Here is a 19,739-nt window from a genome sequence, read left to right as displayed (position 1 = left end):
TGTTTCAGATTTTGTAGAAAGCCAAACATGAGTTGAGCATAATTCAAAAAGACAAAAGTGTTGCACTTCACATCAATCTCAAGCCATTACCACAGGGAAAACATAGTTCCACTTTTTATGAAAACCAAGGGAATGAGAAGAATAAATGTCTAGATACATAGCTCTGGCTGTAATCAGTGTATGGTGGCTCTGATGTGCCTTTTCTAAAAGACCTCTTTCTACACAAGTTATTTGAGAGTCATAAACGACATGCCAGCCTGACTGATGTGATTCAAGGTTGCTTGTTTTGTTGAGATCACTACATGTTATGGCAGAGCAGAAAAAGCCTCAGTGCCTGAGAGTGAATTTTATGGTTCAAGAATCAACAATGTTTAGGAAATTTAGTCTTTGCCAACCCCAAACTGGAAAAAAGACACATCACTCACGTGTTGCAACCTTTCCAGCAAACTCAGCTGCACGCGCACTATTTTCTGGTCGTACCGTTTTGCAAGTAGACATTGAAAAAGGTTAAAAGTCAAAACAAGGAAGCCATATCATTAAGTTAAATTCAAATTTTCTTGAAATAAGTAGCAGTCTCAGAGTAGCAAATCAGGCTATGTAAGGCTATATACTTAGAAATGTCTGGCTTAAAAAAAAACAACAACCTTTATTCATTCTCCACTAGTGCCCCCCCCCCAGAGTGGGTTTTTTAGAACATTCACAGGAAACATTGCACTAAGTGCTCTACCCTTGCAGTCAATCCATTTTCATTTTCACATCAAGTATGTTAACTTGCTTTTAAAACAGTGCAGAAGCCCTCCTGAACTTTTTATATGTGTGCTTTTTATATGCTGGTTTTTCTTTTACTTACACTTCCAGTTACTGGTTATGTTTCAGGGTCAAGAAGAATCACATGAGGAAAATCAAATTTTAAAGAGACAGATAGGCAAGGTCATAATCTATAAAAGTTCTTTTTTTTTTTTTTTAATAGTCATCCACTTACTTGATGTGATGATGTGCTCGTTCACCTGCCTGGTTTCAATAAAACAAAGTTTTACACGTAGTTAATCTTTTCATTTTCACAAGAAGTTAATCAAATAGTGCAAATGACGATGCATGCTCATAGTTACCAATATATTGCTTTATTTCTTGGTAGCAAATTAAGGCTTTTTAGTGAGATTTGTACAGTACAGGCCAATTTAAACATCAGAAACCTTTAAAACCATGTAGCACTATTCATTCAATTTATCGTAGCCAGAAAAGTAGCTTTTTTACTTTTTTAATTATTATTAAAAAGTTAAATGTTACTAATGAGGCCTTATATTTCATGAGTGCAAATGGCTCAAAATCCCACCATCTTCAGGAATGGGCTCAACATTTACTATTTTTGGGGCCATTTTCAGATAAAGGATAAACAGAGAGTATAGCTGGCTCGGATAAATATACTGTAATACTTGCTGGAGAAGAATCTCTAATTTTAAAAATACAGAAAGGAAAACTAAAGTGATGTTAACTCCTCAAAGGATGATATCACCCCCTGCTAGCCACTAGCCAGTAATAGTAGCAATGACAAATTCATTTTCCTTGGCCCTCCTTGCTTTAGGATAACATTATTTATAATTCACAGGTGATGACATCCCATAAGTTAAGAAACTCAAAATTGGAGGAACACAGATACATTACAGGACTCTTTGCACAAGAAGGACAAGTTCCCTCTGCAGGGACATGTCCAAAGCACTGCTTTTTTGTAATCTGAGAGAGCATTGCTACAAGTATTTCCTCAGCAATTATGTATTTTTCGCGAGCATATGGATTTTCACTTCATATCAATGATTTTATTAGTGTTGTCTGGAGATGATGGAACTACTGCTTATGAAAACCAGACACGGTGCTTCCCTTCTTATGTTCTCTACCAAGACATTTATAGCATTTGAGCTGAACGTATGAATTCACCTGTCAGTCACGCACAGGGGGCCTCCCTGAAAATATCATCACCCCTAACATGTCTGGCTTTCAGATCTGAGCATTACATGTGAAAATGCAGAGAAACAGCTGCCAGAAAACTGTGAAGAAAGTAACCATGAAATGACCGTATGCTCTGGGGAAGGAGGCAGTAGATGGGGGAAGCTCCCAGCCACGCGTGTTCTTGCACGAGCAAGAGCGACCATGAGAGTACAACGGGCTTCCAGTGTCACAGGGCAAAGCTGGCACCATGATGCCATGTTGAACAGCAGCCATTTCTCCAGCTTATGGGAACACGCACAGAGAAAGAGTCACAAAATTTAAACCTATAATGTGAATAACATTCCAAGCCCTTCTCTCCCCCAGGTTGTTATCTAACGCCTTTGAAGTCTCAAGATCAGCTATCTGTAAGGCCACAGAAAAGGGTCAGGTTTCCACATGTACTAAAGCACGTATTGAACACAGATCAATGCACGTGCCTGGTTTGCTCAGGGGACATCAGCTGCAGTGGTGCCATGGCTGCTGAAGAGGTACCGTGAAGGAATAAAGGCAGACTTTCTGGCGGTGGCAGCACAGTGCAGTGACTGGAACTGCCTTGTGCAAAGCTCTCCACAGCACCTCAGGGTCCCTGGTGTACTACAGCACTAGCTTAGCCTGATGCAGAATTACAGTGGCTTTCCGGGTGGATTTGCTGGCTTTTCCCCTTGCCAGGCCATCAATCTCTCTATTTTCCTTCACTAAGGTGAAAACATCACTGCTATCAGACCCCGCAGCCCCTGTCTGCTACCAGAGGGTGGTACTGCACATGCTGGAGAGGCAGATCTAGAGTTGAAGGCAAGTAGTGATGATGCACAAGTGACCTGGAAGTGAGCTTTCCAGGAGAAACCATGCCTGGGCACAATCTCCAGGTTCACTCCGCAGAGTGCTTGGCAGTGACCAGCAGGTCTTATTCTGCCTCTGTGAAGTGTATTTAAGAACATCACCCAGTATTTCCTGAGGGGTTACAATGATTGGCTACCAAGGAGAAACTACTTGGAGATAAGGGGATGCTTTATCAGCCCTGTTGGAGGAAGTTGGGGAACACAGACACATATTGCATAGTCAGCTTCAAGAGCACAGCTGGAATTCAGATGCATTTGACACAGCTTGGTAGCCTTTCCAAAGGAGGATTACGTGCTATTTCCTTTGGAGGTAGCTACTTTAGCCTGGGACAAGATCGTGGCTGTTAAGGAAATGGCACCCCGACAGGGATGCCGAGCACTCACTGCTTTTGCATTAAGGCAGCCTCTCGACGGAGACCCACCGCACCTTAAAAAGTGATCATACAAAAAGCAAACAAAATAGTCCTCTAGAAACCCCCCCACCAACAACATACAAGAAAAGCTGACTCCCGTGAGCTATAGAAAAAACAGCATTACCGAATATGGGAGCATGTGTTTATACATCAGTGTTTTTAATACTGCATTGCAACAACGGGTGTGTGGTATCCTTTCAGAAGAAGGCAGGGTTGGTGTGCTCTATAATACAGCGCTTGCAATGTCGTTTTACAAATCGCAGAGCATCCACAGACACATCGCAGTCCTGCACATTCAACATCTGCAGGTCAAAACAGTTGGCGGCCACAATCTGCAGGCCTTGCCCAGTGATGCTCTCACATGATTTCAGACTCAGGCGCTTCAGGTTGAAGCAGTTGAGGGCTAGAAACTCCAGGCCGGTGTCTGAGACCAGCGGGCACTTGCCAATATCTAGCGATTTGAGTTTTGTGCAATTTTTGGCGAGGTACTCCACGCCGTGGTCCGTGATGCCCTCGCAGCCCCGCGCGTTGAGGTAGCGCAGCTTGCTGCAGTACTTGGCGATGTAGCGGATGCCCACGTCGGTGATCCGTCCGCAGTGAGCGATGCTCAGGTATCGCAGGCGCGACTCCAGCTTGGCGATCTCCCGCATGCCGAAGTCACTGACGAAGCGGCAGTCGCTCACGCTCAGTTCCTTAATGGACGTGCAGTAAATCATCAGGTAGCGGAGACCCTCGTCGGTGATGCGGACGCAGCGGCGCAGGTACAGGTGGGTCAGCTGGGTGCAGTGCGCGGCGATGGTGTGCAGGCCTTCGTCCTCCAGGACAAAGCAGTCCGTCATGTCCAGGTAGCGGATGGAGATCTGCTTCCCGTGCAAGGGAGACAGCTTGATGGAGGCTTCGCGCGTCAGGCTGATGCATGTTACCTTGGAGCAGCCTAGGGGGAAAAACAAGGTCAATTCAAGCAAGCAGCAAAAAGGACTCAGGCAGCAAGGCCAGAAAGGTGGCCGTGACATTATGCACTGAAGACAGCTTCATGCTGCACGAACAGATACGTCCTGACTGACCAGCCTGGGTTTGCAGTGATGTGCACCAGGGGAAATAATAAACTCCATTGGAGTGAGTTTGCTTGGGGATTTTGAGTACCAGCAAAGCCACAGACCAATTTCGTCCGCATCCCAAATATAAAATAATGGCCCTAGGTTTACCTAGGGACACTCTACGGTCTATTACTGCAATAGACACTCAGTGACAATTTGAGAAAATGGTATTACATGACAACCATGCAGCTTTTTGATCCGAGGCAGTCTCATTGCTGATGGGCTGAGTTTGTAAACCAACATCAGAGGCTCTTTCACCATCAAACCCCATTATAAAAGAGAAGGAAAACCCCACCCACCCTCCAAAAAGCATCTGGGGAGCAGATGTGAATCCAGCCCCAAGCCTGCAATGTGGGAATGATGCAAAACCATGGCAAGAAGATGTGTTTGCAGAAGGGTGGAGATTTGGGTAACCTAAGGAAAATGGGGAGAGTCAGCAGGAACCTACAGACTTGTAAGGGCACGGGAGGACAAGGACAGACACAGAAAAGGACTATTTCAAGTGAGAAAGTCTGGCCATGAATGGCTGTAACTAGACTAGAGGAGAAACATCAGACCTTGCAAGGGAAGAGAAAAAGCTAGATGAAAGGGAAAACCACAGTCACAGACTTCCTCCATTTTTGATCTCCATTCTGTGCATGGTGGTGAATGAAAGCTTTTTTGGCAAGTGCTGTTTCTGCTCCATTGCAAACTGTAGTCTCAGGGCTCCTGAAGGGAAATTCTTATCTGTGTCCAGTTCGTCTGGGTACATTACATTAGCATGGCTAGAAATAGCTGCGAGGATGACCTCCTAGTGATCAAGGCCCAACAGTTTCAGCCACAAATATCTACCCAGGCAAATTCTGCAGCTTACACCTAAAGAGGTGCCCTCAGGTACGCACAGAAGGAACTTTTCTGTATTGCTAAAACACTGGCCAACAGCAATGAACTCAGCCATGAAAAGCCAGAAAAGCTAGAACGACAACCTTAGATCTCCACGGATCATAAATGCTGCACAAATCCTGTAGTCTGGAAAAAAAAGAGCATGCCAATCTTTGTATAAAGTCCACCTCAAAAACTTGGATGACCCAAACCCATACCACTTGTTACAGTAGGCTCTTATTCAGAAGCTTACTGGAAGGTTTGAATATGCTTCAGAGAAAAAAAAAAAAGAAAAAAAGAAAAACCTTCTGATAATCCAGAAGGCTCACACAAATGCCTTAAGAAGCATGAGATATGGACAGCTTACAACCTACAATTAGATTCCTACATTCATCGCTTGAGTTTGCAGCTGGATTTTTAATTTAGACTTCAAATCTATGTGAACAGATGCACAGTTTACCTTAGGCCTCACCAAATGAAACTGGCAAATTGTCCACAGGTCATGCAGAAGCTCTGGGACCTTAAGGCAAAGCACCTTGTTCATAGAACAACATCTTCTTAAAACTGAATGCAGCTAATTCCTCTCCTGGCTGGGTTGTAGATCCATCTGTGCTATGGTGCAATTTTTGGAAATATGTTTGCCTTCAAATAAATACTATTTACACACTCCAAAATACAAAGTGTTTTCACAAAAGGGAAGCAGAACAGTCCAATATTAATGGTTTAAAATTTCTCCCCTAATACACTCTTTGGAGTAGGCGATGCAAAATACACAACCCGAGTCCCCATCCTTGAGCTGGGTTTTCATAGAAAAAACTGGCACCTAGGCATAAATCTGTTGGATCTGATATAGCTGTCTCTATTGTGCTAGCACAAAGAGGCTGCTGGATTAAGGGATCAGTCCAGATATTTCACATGCTGACCAGAATTCAGTTTTACAATGTGGTTAAATGAGAATGAAGGGTTGATGAGGCAGACGAGAATGTTCTGCCTGCTGTGGGTCCAAGAAAGGGGAGTGATGTAATGACGACAATTAAAAAGTGAATAGGTCAGAAGTCTCTCAGCAGGGTTGGAGTCACTGTACAGAAGAGTGTGATCACTGTTTTGACAAGCTCAGCATCGTCCTGTCTAGTTACTTTGGCCACAGTGTAAAATATTTCAGGGGAAGGGTATTCAAAATGGTTCCACCAGAAAAAGAATCCATGTCGATATACAACTGGCTGATTTTTAGCCAAAATGACAAGTTTCTGGGTCTGTAACTATTTTTCTGTCCTTAATAATAAAAAATGTAAAAACAAAGCTCTTGTAGCAGGATTTTCCATAAAGGAAGTATAACTGATTTTTAAATGGGAGATGAAACTTCCAAACAGATTAAAAAATTGTTGGCAGGCATGTTAGATAATAACTTGCAGTCAAGCTCAACCAGCTTCTAGAGATATCTCTGACTTGCCCACAAAGTGGATGCTGAGAGTGACAGAACTTGTATTGTGGAGAGCTCTGAAAGTTAATACGAACGTCTGGTTCTGACATTAAAGATTTTGGTACTTTATTGCTGCCAAGTAACCATCCAGGAGGAGAGGGACTCAACTCGATGTACGAATGTGAACTGGGTTTTAACCAGCTAGCTGCAAGGATGGTGTTATACCCCAGCACAAGTACCTAATTTTTCTTGCTCAGTGTGAAACCCGATCAGCAAACCACTTCAGTGCTGAGATTTACTTGAACATCAAGATGAAAGCCTAGTCCTAATTATTCCCTGGACCTGATTACAGAAGCAATCTTTTCACGAGATCTCATTTCAGCTTCAAGTTTATGCAAGGTCCTAGAGTGCAACCCCATTTCAATCAAGTCCAGGGAGAGTTTGTCTGTACAGCAGTCAAAATTGCTGTCTGAAACCTTGTTGGAATTCTTTTCATAAGACACTCAGGTATGAAAACAAGCGTCATTTTTCTTTCTTTTTCAAGTGTTGTTTTCCTTCCCCACCCCCCTCTTTTTTTTTTTCTTTTTTTTTTTTCCTCTTTCTTTTCCCCTCCCTGGTCTCTTTTCTGGCCTTCCCTGTCCTACCTTCTATTTAAACTCGGTACCCCAGGGGCAGTAGGAGAGCAGTATGGCACAGCCTGAGGCAGGGCCCAGCAGGGAGGGCAATTGCCTTCACACCACAATGCAGACTGGTGAGTCTTGGGCCCTGACCTTTGAAGACGACTACTTACAACCACAGATGCATGGATTGCTTTTCCCAATTTGTAAGCTCAGGGATCACCTCTTCTCTTTGAGAAAATGGAGAGAACAGAAAGAATGAGAGCAAGCAAAATCACTTTATAGGAAACATCCCCAGAGATGGACAAGGTGAGGCTTTAAGAAGCACTTTAAATCTGCCCAACAGCATCACTGTATGCTCAAGCAAGGCTTTCTCTTGCTTTGGTCCTTGATGTTCACTAAACCAATTACACTTTTTTTTTTTCTCCCTCAAATCTGTTTCCCCTCTTCACAGAATATCTGCTGGACTTGGCTTTTCCAGGTGCTGTAAGATGCCTTTTCCCTGTCAATTCTGCAATTTGTTACTGAGCAGAGGTGCCTTTTTGGTGAGACTCCAACAGGAGTTCCTCACTAAAGATCCATGTGCTGACAGAGGGGGTGTCCTGCTCTTCCAGCAAGGAAGAAAAAAATGGGGCATAATTGAAAGGATTAAACTAGCTCCTGTGGATAACACAGTTGTGGTTTTTTTTTGTTTGTTTGTTTTTTAAATGGAGAGGTTGGCATTATATGCAGAGCAATCTCCATAGGAGCCAAGAAGCCAAGGAGCCATTACCTTGTGAAGGTAATGCAATCAGTGGCACATGTAATATGAAGACAGATCAGACTCACCCTTCATCTGAGCACACTGCTGTGGCGTATTCACCACTGTAGGCTTTGCTATAACTGAGGTCACTCCTAACCCTATCAGATAGTGTTTGGTTTGATGAGAAGGGTTCATTTCCCCTTCCTCTGCCACCAAGTACAGCATTGTGTGTGAAGCACATGAAGAATAAAGTTACTCATGGATCATCACTACATATCCTGACAAAGTGCACAACAACCCTTAAAAAAAAGAGTGCCCCACAGAAAATAATCACAGAATGGTTTGGGTTAGAAAAGGCCTTAGAAATCACCCAGTTCCAACCTCCTGCCATAGGCAGGGACACCTCCCACCACACCAAGTTGCCCAAAGTCCCATCCAGCCTGGCCTTGAACACTTCCAGGGATGGGATACTTATAATTTTCCTGGGCAACATGTTCCAGAAGAAGTAAAAAAAAAAAATAAAAAATCTTTATATATTTGATTTCAGCCAGACAGGAGTGGAAAATGGAATCCCGCTTCCAAAACATTCTCAAAAATTACCCGCACCCGGAATGAAAAATGCAGGCTCAAAACAAGACCCTAGAGATTCACTCCCCTCAATTCATGTGCAGGCACACGCTGCAAAAGCTGTGTCTGACCCCAAGCACCCTCACTTCTGAGACTGTTCAAAACCAGGATTTCTCTCCCATTTGTTCCAAAAAGGAAGGAGCTTGTTCAAGAAAAATCTGAGATTAAAATTACTTTCCTGTCCCACTCTGAGACAAAATTTGAGGAAGACAGGTATTTTACACCACTCTCATCTTCCCATCCCTACCCCCTCCCCACATTTTGGGCCAAACCAACGATCCCTTAGGGACAGTCACCATCTTCAAGGTCTGAAAGTAACAGGCTTGGGGGAACCACCCAGACAAACCTCCAAACAGAGCGTATTTTGAGACTTGGTCTCATCTTTTCTTTTCCCCTGTTTTTGCAAAAATAACTTTGCATATCTATCAGTAGAAGCTGTGGACCTGAACAGTCTCAGCCACTCCCATGGAAAGGCTCTGAGCCTTTCCTATGTGTCAGCTAACACACTGGTTTGCTGAAGCAGTTCACCCTCAGTTCAGCAATTCTGCTTCCTGCATGTCCAGGCCCAGAATATTTTGAGCTCGTCAACTCTCCATACCACCCTGGAAGATGAAAGTAAGAAAAGCATAAATGAGCACAGGATACAGCCAACCTTCCAAGTGATATGTAGCTCCAGGTCTAAATCATACAGGCATTTACTCCTGATATTGGACACACTTCAACCTGAGTATGTTGTAGCAACCCGCAGCTGACGTCTGTATGTACTGACAATAAGTAATTCAAATGCAAGGTTGCTGTGAATAGATTCCCTGGGACGGAATTCCTAATCACCTGTCAACTGTGGACACTGGTCACAAAAAAGTGAGTAATTCTGATTTGTTGCTGTTTGCTTTATTGCTATCCATGACATTGTGCCATCCTAGCAAACACTAGGTGAAAGAGTTGGACTAATCAGTTAAGAAGGAAGGAAGGAAGGAAGGAAGGAAGGAAGGAAGGAAGGAAGGAAGGAAGGAAGGAAGGAAGGAAGGAAGGAAGGAAGGAAGGAAGGAAGGAAGAGAGAGAGAGAAAGAGAGAAAGAAAGAGAGAAAGAGAGAAAAAGAGAGAGGGAGAGAGAGAGAGAGAGAGAAAGAAAGCAAGCAAGCAAGCAAGCAAGCAAGCAAGCAACAACCCATAAGTAAATCAGTGTGCACCAGCTGGGCAGTCTTGGAAAAATCAGCTTATCTGGGCACAAATGACTCAACATCATTGCTTCCTATCCCTGGTTTGCCCCGCTTTGTTGTGTAGCCATCAATATCTCTGCAATGGCAAATCTGGTCTAGCTGATCATGATAAACAGACTGTTATTAGACTGATAACAACGTGGTATCACAAAATAAGTACTGAACATTAAATTTATTCTGGTGCTCTGCTTGGGTGCATCCTTTAAATTAAATGCCTGTGTATTCACAGAGAGGAAAATGCATGTGGCTGACCTTGGGAAAAAAAATCTTCTATCCACAGACACATCTGGGAAAAATTGTCTAAAACATTTCAGCTGATCTAAACAGCTGCAGTGTGATATATTGAAACTGTGGTTAAAGAAAAAGGAGAAAGTCACTAAGCAAGTGTATACACTATAAAAAAAAAGTCACAGCTAGCTACATCTGGTTAAAATAGGAATGGAAGCAAGAGGACCTTGAAGTTTAGCTAGGGATGACATTTGATATTTTTACCCAGACAAAAACCTAGGACTGATTCTGAGCTCCTTCTCAATTCACTCACCAGATTACAGATATACACATCATATACACAGATGATATACATGTACATATGTAGAGATGATATCATCTACATACAAATTATATATATATATATATATATACACACACACACACACACAGAAGATTTTAAAACTTTTGCTCTTGCTCCAATAGCTAGCTTTTGCCATGCTACATACTACCAACTGCAACATGGACCCCTGTAAGACTGCTTTATGCAAACACCTACAAGGAGTACTCTTGCTGTTGAAGGGGTCCTCTCTGTCAGCTGGTCTCCATCAGAGGGGGCCAGTCCGCTCAACTGGTGCTGCTGGCATCTGGGGCATGGGGACTGACGCGGTGCCTGGCACACCATGGTGGTAGGAAATGAGCACTCCTACCTCGAAAAACAGCGCAGAAAGGGAAAGAGTGCAGTGTCAGGGAGCAAGGGTAGACTAGCAGGAGGCGTTTTGATGTCTGTGTTTAAGTATTTCCTGTTACCTGACACATCCAGGTGTTCCAGGTTCGGACACAGTGACACGACATCGAAGACCGCCTCGTTGGAGATGTTGTAACAGCCGGACACCTCCAGCCTCCTCAGTTCTGGGCAGCACTGGGCAATGGTGTAGAGTCCTCTGTCTGTGAGCCGCCTGCAGCCACTAACAATTACCGTCTCCAACATGAGACATACGTTGGGTGTATCCTGACAAAGCCTCCGGGTCAGCACTTTAAGAGCCCTGTCTACGTTGATCGTCTCGCCGGTCAGGCGTATAGTCCTCCAGAGCCGTGGGTCCCAGGCGAGATTGTACCAGCGGCGGCACACGCGGGCACAGCGGCACAGCTGGTTGGTGGGCAGGAAGGAGAAGATCTGGATCATGGAGTGATCGGGCAGCCGGTCTACGTTGGCCTGCTCCTTCTGGTGCTTGGACGCCAGCCGGATGAGGGGATGAGTGAGGCGGGTGGGAGGCGGCGAGTGGACCATGGCAACAGTCTCCCCAGTGACTGAGGATGACGAAGTAGACGAGCCTCGGCCATTCTGGAAACCCTGGGTATTCGGTGGGAATATCAATGCTGGACTGGGCGTGCTGAGCGTCCGCATGCTCAGGTCGGAGTCTGGAAGACAAAACGCAGGGATCAGTAAGCGGCCAGAGGCTGCAGGGCCTGTCCCGCTAACCTGTCTGCTCATGGAGAGAGATGGGCTGCGGGGTTTGGGCAGGGTGTGAAGCAGGCATTTTTAGCAGGTCGAGTGGGAACACACGCTCCCAGAGCTATCTCCGAGCACCATCCCATCCACCCTGGTGCTGCCACACAGCAGTGACAAGCTGCCCTAGCAAAGGGCAGGCTGCAGGCCTGAGCCCTGCAGCGTAGAGGAGACAGCAGCACAACACTAGGGATTTTACATCTTTACACCCTCAGCTAAATACCACAGGAAACGAGGGCAGCTGAATCAGAGGCTTGTTCGGTGGGGAGGAACTGCAATAACCTCAGCAGCACCTGGGAGCTGCTCAGGGAAGAACACCGCGGTCCTTCGCCTCTCTGCTCTTCCAGGGAGAAGCCGGAGAAAAGGGCAGAAGGCAAATGCTGCTTTGCTCAGCATGCCTGGGCAGATGGGAAAAACACAACCACACGCAAGCATCCTCCTTGTGTCGTTAAAGAAGTTCATTTCTCCTACATGCCAACGGGGACTCAGCAGGTTAACCGAGAGCCTGGCAACTGGCTCTTGAGGGGTTTGGCTGTGCTGCTTCTTGCATGGGCAGAAAGGCACAAGGGGAAAAAGGAACTGCGATCGGATTTCAAAAAGCAAGCCCAGAGAAGTAAGTGGCGAGGAAACAGCACGCCTGGAAGTTTGTTACAGAACCGCTGCGCAATGTTTACACCATCTTTTTCCTAGTGCTGCTGCCAGGTTGAAAGCCATCAACCCCAAAAAACACACAAAACTATTTGCTATTTCTTTAACATCTTGCAGGCATAAAAATAAAGGGGATCTGCTGCTAAGTAAGCTTGTCTTTGATGAAAGTTTATTTCAACAGTTTTTTCTTTCTGCTGACATTGCTGCCCAAGAGTCATTTCCACTCCTGCTCCCAGCTCTTCAGCTATGCAGTGCGACAGCAAGTCCTAGACTGGAGAGAACCAGGAGGCATTTCTGACTGTCAAACAAGTGCCATGGGAGATACGCTTAGAGACCCTAGGACATCTCAGCAGTATGCTACACAAAATGCAACCATCATGTGAGATGAGAGATGGATGCTGGCACGGCTTGCTCATTCCCTCTCTGACCTCTCCATACCGATCACAACAGAAATGCTTTAAGAAGAAAAGCACTGTCCAGATGAACACAGGAACCAAACTGCAACACCCAGCAGAATAACAAGTACCAAGAATGGAGTTAGAACAGAGGTTTCACAGCATCAAGATTTCCTCCATGCTGCATCTTTTGCCATCTCTTCAGTGTTCAGACATTTCAGGGAAGCATGCAAAGCCATCTCCTTCAGTAACACCAGCTCTACAGCTTTGCAACTGTGGCTGAATAGAAATGGGTTAAGCAGGGCACACCCAAGAATGCATTCAACAAACCCACACAAATCTGGGTTTAGGCAGAGTTTTCAAATAAACTAATTTTTAGATGAACTGGATCAATGTTTTACACAAGAATTTCCCCATTTGGCTTTTACTTAGTCCAGCACAGGCATGGTTTCACCTCATTAGCTGCAATAGCAGCAAACAAAGGGTTGCATTCTCACAGTGGGTCTGCAAAGGAGAGAAGCACAACTCCTTAGGTGACGAAACCAAGACACAAAGTCCATCAGTTTGCCCAAGACCACCTAGTTCAGGTGAAGACAGATCAAAATCATCATCTCACCCTGTGAAGAAAAAACCCACACTACACAGCTCCTTCCCTCTTCCTTTTTTGTGTCTTGTTTCACTTAGACAGAAACTCAGTATTTCAGCTAGTGACAGGAAAAAACATTTTTTCTTCAAGGCCTTTGAGTCTATTCTATGGCTGTGTGGATCTAACCCAGGGATCTGTAAATTTCTGAGCGAGAACCGTATCTTAACACAGAGTAGGTTTTGCAGACACTCTGCTCCCCTTTGAGACCTCCTAATACCCCCCTGGCAGCTACAGCAAATAATTGCACGGAGGAGTGTTATTTGGAAAGCGTGTAGTATACTTTGGTATTTTAAAAATGAGATTTACAGCTGTAGAGGAAAAAAAAACCACCAGCAGCAGCCAGGCTCCTGCAGACAAGTACTGACTCCACAGACCACTTAGGCAACAGCCCCCTAGATTAATTGTTGCAAGGACTTACCATGTGTTTGACCTCCCTCACATCACCACCAATGACAATGCCTGAAGTTAAACATGTGCATAAGATGTGGCAGATCTGGAGCCTTTACCTTTTGTTCTTTTCTTCAGATTTTAAGACAAAGAAGCTTCTAATATAAAAGAACATACATATATATTTTTTTTTCTCAAGTGCTGGATGTACTTCCTACCGCTACATATATTTGGTATTGTGAATTCCTCCCCTTTCCTTTTACTTTTTCATTTGCTTTGGGGTTTATTTTATTGTTGTTTTGTTGTTGTTATTGTTTTTTTTTTCCTTAAACCAGTACAAAAAGGAGAAACAAACCAATAAAAATAAAACCCACATGAGAAACACTTGTTTCTACACAGCAAAATAGGTGGATGAAAAATCAAAATCAAAAAGTTTCATATTTTAAATGTTTGCTATCAACATTTTCTACTACTGTGAGAATGTGGTTACCTCCTGTAAGACAGTCTCCCAGCACAACTTGAAAGCATACATTTTTAGTCTGTGATTGTTGAAAACACCGAAAGATCTCTACAGGGTTACATTCTTCCCTATGCTTATACTTCAGTATAAAAAAGCTTTTAATGCTCCATGATGCTCCCTCCTGTGATCAAAGCATCAAGCTAATACGGCTAATCTCCATTCCTTTTGGACCAAAAAATGGCATTCCTTCCTCACTCCTTTGCTAACTGTGCATAATCAATACCTTAGACATTCCGGATGCATAATATATTACTAAAATGTGGTTTTTAACTTAGACCTAGAGCTAAAAAAATGTGACCTTCTGTTTTATGGTAACACTCCGTGCTTGCTTCATGCTCTCCTAATTCTCTCATTAGTATAGCTGTTCCAGATGTGCATCCTGTATTTCCTTTACCTCTAATCCTGAAGGTGCTCCATGTGAAATTTGCTCCCCCCACCTTCAGGACGTGGACTTCCAAATGGATACACACACATGCATATGCACGCACCTCTTCCCAACCCTTTTCTTTTTTCCCCCTGAAACAGCGTTGTCATTATGTTCAAACAAGAGAGGTGAGGGAGCATTAGTGGTCTGCTGAGTCTGTAACGCAGTATGCTCCTAGGCAGGAATTTTGCCAGTAGCTTAGCTGAACTCCTTACAGAGGTATTCCCACTTACTGCTTGTTGTGCACCCCTGAGAGGAAAAGAAAAAATAGCAGGTGAGTCCAGGAGGTTTTTGCCAGTAAAAACTTGGAAAGCTTTTTGCTAGCATTTAAAACTTCAGCAAAACCCTTGGTCTATTGTACGTTTTCCAGGCTTTTCAAGTATTGTTGGGAGGGACTTCCTGCATATCCGAGCTTCTAGGACTTTCATTCAAATTTTGTTCTTCACCATTTGCTGAGTGCCAGCTAACAGACGGAGCTGGGCCGAGACAGGGCAACCCACTGACAGCATGCCATCAATAAACGCCATCCTACAACTGCAAATGAAGCTACTGATTGCAGTTCTCAGTACAATCATTCCCGACACATACTGTAACAAGCACATCTTTTCCTGAAAACCACTGTTTAAAAGCCCAAAATGCAGCTTTGCATTTTTGTGATCTTCAAAAGTAAAAAAATGTACAAAGCAGCCCCATGTTTCCCTCCCTACAACCTCTTCTACCCCTCTTTCTCCCTAATTACCAATGCATTTCTGCAAGATGCTTTTTATTATGGCTTTGTTCAGGCTCTGAAAACTGTTTGTTGATATAAGAGAAAATTTCTTAACAATCTTTAAAGAAATCTCAAAAGATGCGTGCCAAAAACACAACTATAAAAGCTGACACAGAGGGAGAAAATGCACTGGAGGGAGTTTTCTTATTCCATCAGGAATCTGGTTTATTTCAAAGTTGGAGTTTTTTTAGTTCTTTTTTTTTTTCTTTTTTTTTTTTTTCCAGTTTGGTTTCCCAATGTGTACATACATCTGGGGAAAAGGAGCCTTACCTATGTATGACTCAAACCAAGACTAGGTCTTTGTGCATTCTGGCCTTGACAGCAACACACAGTCTCTGGTTTCGGGACCAGAGGAAGAAAACAATGTCATGCTTTTGTTCGACCAGCAGTGGGCACTAACACAGGACACCTGATGTCCAGATCCCAACGTGGACTTTTTGAGATTGAACCACTGCCCGTGTTTAAAGTGTGACTCCGTGTAACCACAATTTTCACTAGGGAGCTGTGTGCACCTGTCGTGAAGTGAGTGCTATACTGCGCTCCCCAGCTTTACAGAACTAAAATGAAACTTTCAATAAATATCAACAAAATTTCAGGTCCTTGTCTGACAACTGAAATGCACCCTTCATGTTGATCTGCTGTCACTGCTGAGGTTTTTAGCAACACAAAGGAGAGAGTTCAGCCAAAATATGTGTAGCCTCTGAAGAGTCAGTATAGCTGAGAAAACTTAAAAGAAAACAGCATTTTTATTACAACATTAGATGCAAAATAATGTGTGCAAAAAAAACCACTTAAGCATAGTATAGACACAACACATAGTCTCCTCACCAGAAAAATGGTGCATAAATATTAGCTATTTTACTAAGTCCAATATTGATCTAGACTTCACGTTTTTACTATGATACCATCTCCCTTGCCCATGCCAAAAGTACTTGTTTTACTGAGTGTGTGGAGAGGGGGAGCCTATAGCGGCTGTCAAAGCTGTAGAAATAGGGACAGAAGCGACCTGCAGCAGGAACACTATGAGCTGGTTCAACAGGAGACTCCTGAATGTGACAGACTGTCTTTGAGGAAGACACCACAGCATGCAGCTAACACAGCAGGATGTGACAGGGGTGTTTGTGCCGTGGGCACAGGGAAGTCCCAGAAAAACAGGCACCTGCAAAAAAGAGTAGCTTCCACATCCGAAAAGTCCTTACACGTTGCCCTCAGGCTGAGGCACCACCACCGACCTCACATTGTCCCAGCAGGGCTTGGGGAGTCCGTGACAGCGAAGAGGCAGCCGGGACAAAACTCACCGCATGACCTTGCACAGGGCTGCAGCAGTCAAGCCCGCTAGCAAGGGTTGCTCAGCAGAGATACCGACGTGATTTTGCAACTTTTTATGAGTGAGAATGTACAGAGCGTGAAGCAGGGCTGGATTAGCTCTCTTGAGGTCTCTCTCCAAGAACACTTAAACCATCTCTGATGTACATGTCTGCCCTGTTCTTAATTTCCAGGGAAAGCTATAACTCAACTCATTGAGGTGCCTGTTCCAGTGTTGTCACCTTATCGAGTTTCTAAGTTTTTCCTATTACCCAACTCATGCAAGAAGCTGTTTCTTCCCTTCTCCTAGTGCTTGTGAACAAGGAGAGATCTTCACTCGTTCAGCAAGGATTTCTGGCAGGTACTTACTCAGACTTCAGTCCTTTCCTCCCAGTCACACCACCAACATTGGCAGTGTCTCCTTGTTTCTCCTTTAGACTTTTCCAACCTGTGTGTACATCTCCTAAAGCCCAGTGCTCCAAACTGACCACAGCACTCCAAGTCAACCCCAGCAGTGGCTACAGCAGAGTCCTTCCCTCCTGTATTTCATGGAAATCACATTGTCAACCTTCCAGATTTTAACAGTCTCAGAAGGATGATGCATTCAGTTTGTGATTCAATGCATCGCCCAGATTCCCACGTGTCATACAGCTGCCTGGCCAGTTATTTTCTTCTATATACTCTATTCATCTTCCTCACACCTGTCTCTTTTGAGAGTGGTACTTTTTCTCTCCCCTTAATCTTTAATATTTTCAAGAGCATTTTAAGTCCAGAGCAACCTTCTCAAATTGTGCTCATTTTCAGTTTTCTAAATATACCACATGTTCAGTGTCACAAAATTTAACCCATTCCTCCAGTTTTGTGTGTCAATTTGATTCAAACAGACGGCTTCTGGAGAGGGATGGAAAATCGAGTAAATTATTAAAGAAAACTGTAAGGTATGGCAGGGCAGGTCCCTACAGGGCTCTCTTTGAAACACCATCACAGTCAACAAATACGCAGTGATAACTATGCAACATGCAATTCCCCTTTGGTGGCCACGTTATGATGATTTCACTTAGTCGGCATTGTTTCCTGGCTCGCTTCCAGCACAGACATGCAAAAATCTAAATAACCCTGAGATGGGTTATATCTCCCGTTTCCCTCTCATCAGACTATTTATCTTTGCTAGCAGAGAAAATCAGCCTGAGAATGTAAGATGAAGGGAACAACAAAACTTCAGCAAAGTTGAAAACTTATTTCTTATCCTGTGAGAACCTGTAGGTCACGCAACTCTCTTTTCGAGAGCAAAGACCTGTGACAAAGCTCGATTTTTCAGTGTAAAAACAAGCAGCATCAGAGCTCATGAAGTAATTGCATCCACATGCTCCTGGAAGGAATGGTTCCATGGAACTTAAAACAACCCTTTATAGTTTTTAAAAACCTCCCACAGAATGTAGTAAGAATGTGTACCTATTGTACAAGGCTGGAGACAGCGTTACAAGGCCACCTGGAAGAGGGATATGTTAACTTAGATGTGAAGCCACCTCATAGTAGTTTCTGTGTGACATTTTACACCTTGGATTATACTGGTGTAACTTCCCGTTGATGTTGAGCTCCAGTTTTCTTTAGTCTATAAACTCCTCTAAATACCTTTAGAGACCTGATCTCGCATTCCTGGCATATTCACACTAGATACTTAAAGTCAAACAGCACTGCAAGTGAAATAATCGTTACAGTTTTATTAAGCAAATAATTCTTCCTTACAATGCATTTGTCGAAAGCTGGAACTAATTTGCCACCTATTGACTTTGTCCCCTGCCACTTGGCAACAATTAAATTTATCCCCATGGTTTTGAACAGAGCCAAAAAATATGAAGATTGTGGGGGAAAAAAAAAAAAGGAAAAAGTAATCTTTCATCATATTAATTTTCATTGTGTTAATTCATCATTTTAATTTCTGAAGTCAGAGCATCTTAATTTTGCCTTTAGTACCACCAGTGATACTAGCACATCAGTTCTGACAAAAGGGTTTGTCAGTGTGTCATTTCTGGTAAATAACATAGTGATAGATGGGATGGTGTGTTTTTTCCATGTTCCGTAAATATCTAACCCCAAAATGAATTCCATACATGCTTAAGAACAAGCTCTTCTTAAACCCCTTAAGGTCAGATACTTTCCCAACTCCTTGCTGTATGCCAGGGAACTCCTCCAGCAGAGTCAGTTTGTATCTACATAGGCAAGGAGTGCAGCCCAAGAAGAGGAGATTTATGGATCAAAACTGTTACTGCTGAGAACCTGACAGCCACGGGTCTGAGAAGTGGATGCTAGTTTTCATGCATCTAATTTCATCCCTAAGACAGACTGCTCAGTAGGTGTTGTCTCTGGTACTTCAGGTGTTCTGTGGAGCATAGTTTTTGCCTTAGTTTCATCTGAAAGTAACTGTGCTCATACACCTGTGGTGATAACTAAAGATGGTAAGCAAGGACTAAGGGGAGAGTTGTTTCAAAATTGAGTGCCTGACCTGCAAAATGCAGGTGTGCCCACTGGCCAGCAAAGCAGCACCCACCATCCATCTCCTCACAGCCCAGAGTTACCACTTCCCAACGTAACCCACACCACTTGGGGGAGACGCATCCTGTTCCTGCTAGGTTCTCAGTACTGGATTATCCATGGACTGGACATGTCGTGTTTTATTGTTCCCCATTTTCAGGATTACCACATCAACAGGGATCCAGTTCTTTGCTGTTAAATGCATTGCTTTGAAATATGCAAAATACAACTGTAGTTAAAATGGAAATAGGCATTTACAAAATCCCATGCCATAAAGGTTTAGGATAAAATTAGGCAGCAAGAAGACATCAAGTTTGCTTAACTTCACAGTCACACTGAAAAGCTTACCATCCTTTCTCTCTCCACCTGACAAGTTGTTAGGGAGGCATACTTAACCTCCAACTCCAGCCTGGAGAATACAAAACACCTTCCCAAATCATCCAGAGAACACCCTGGTTCAGTGAAACGGATGTACAGCTATGTTCTGTCTTTCCTTTGAGTTAGTCTGAGATGTTTGAACAATTCCAAGGTCAAGATTTTGTAAGGTAAAACATTTATATGCCTGCCTGACCAGGCA

The 19,739-nt window shown here is 43.7% G+C and overlaps 1 protein-coding gene across 3 annotated transcripts in view; it reads right to left on the bottom strand.

Moving 5' to 3' along the window:
* Positions 1-1,099: 1,099 nt before the first annotated feature.
* The window catches only part of FBXL7 (F-box and leucine rich repeat protein 7), a 181,517-nt gene continuing 162,877 nt past the window's right edge, over positions 1,100-19,739 (bottom strand). For all 3 annotated transcript variants that reach the window (XM_084507667.1, XM_084507669.1, XM_084507668.1), the window contains 2 exons: positions 10,837-11,448; positions 1,100-4,169 (listed from right to left, as the gene is read on the bottom strand). In XM_084507667.1, the coding sequence (XP_084363793.1) occupies positions 3,433-4,169; positions 10,837-11,448 (1,349 nt within the window). In that variant the 3' untranslated portion in view covers positions 1,100-3,432. The remainder of the gene's footprint in view (positions 4,170-10,836; positions 11,449-19,739) is intronic.

Source organism: Aythya ferina (genome assembly GCF_964211825.1).
Source record: "Aythya ferina genome assembly, chromosome: 2".
NCBI lineage: Eukaryota > Metazoa > Chordata > Aves > Anseriformes > Anatidae > Aythya > Aythya ferina.
This window is presented reverse-complemented; position numbering and strand designations above follow the sequence as displayed.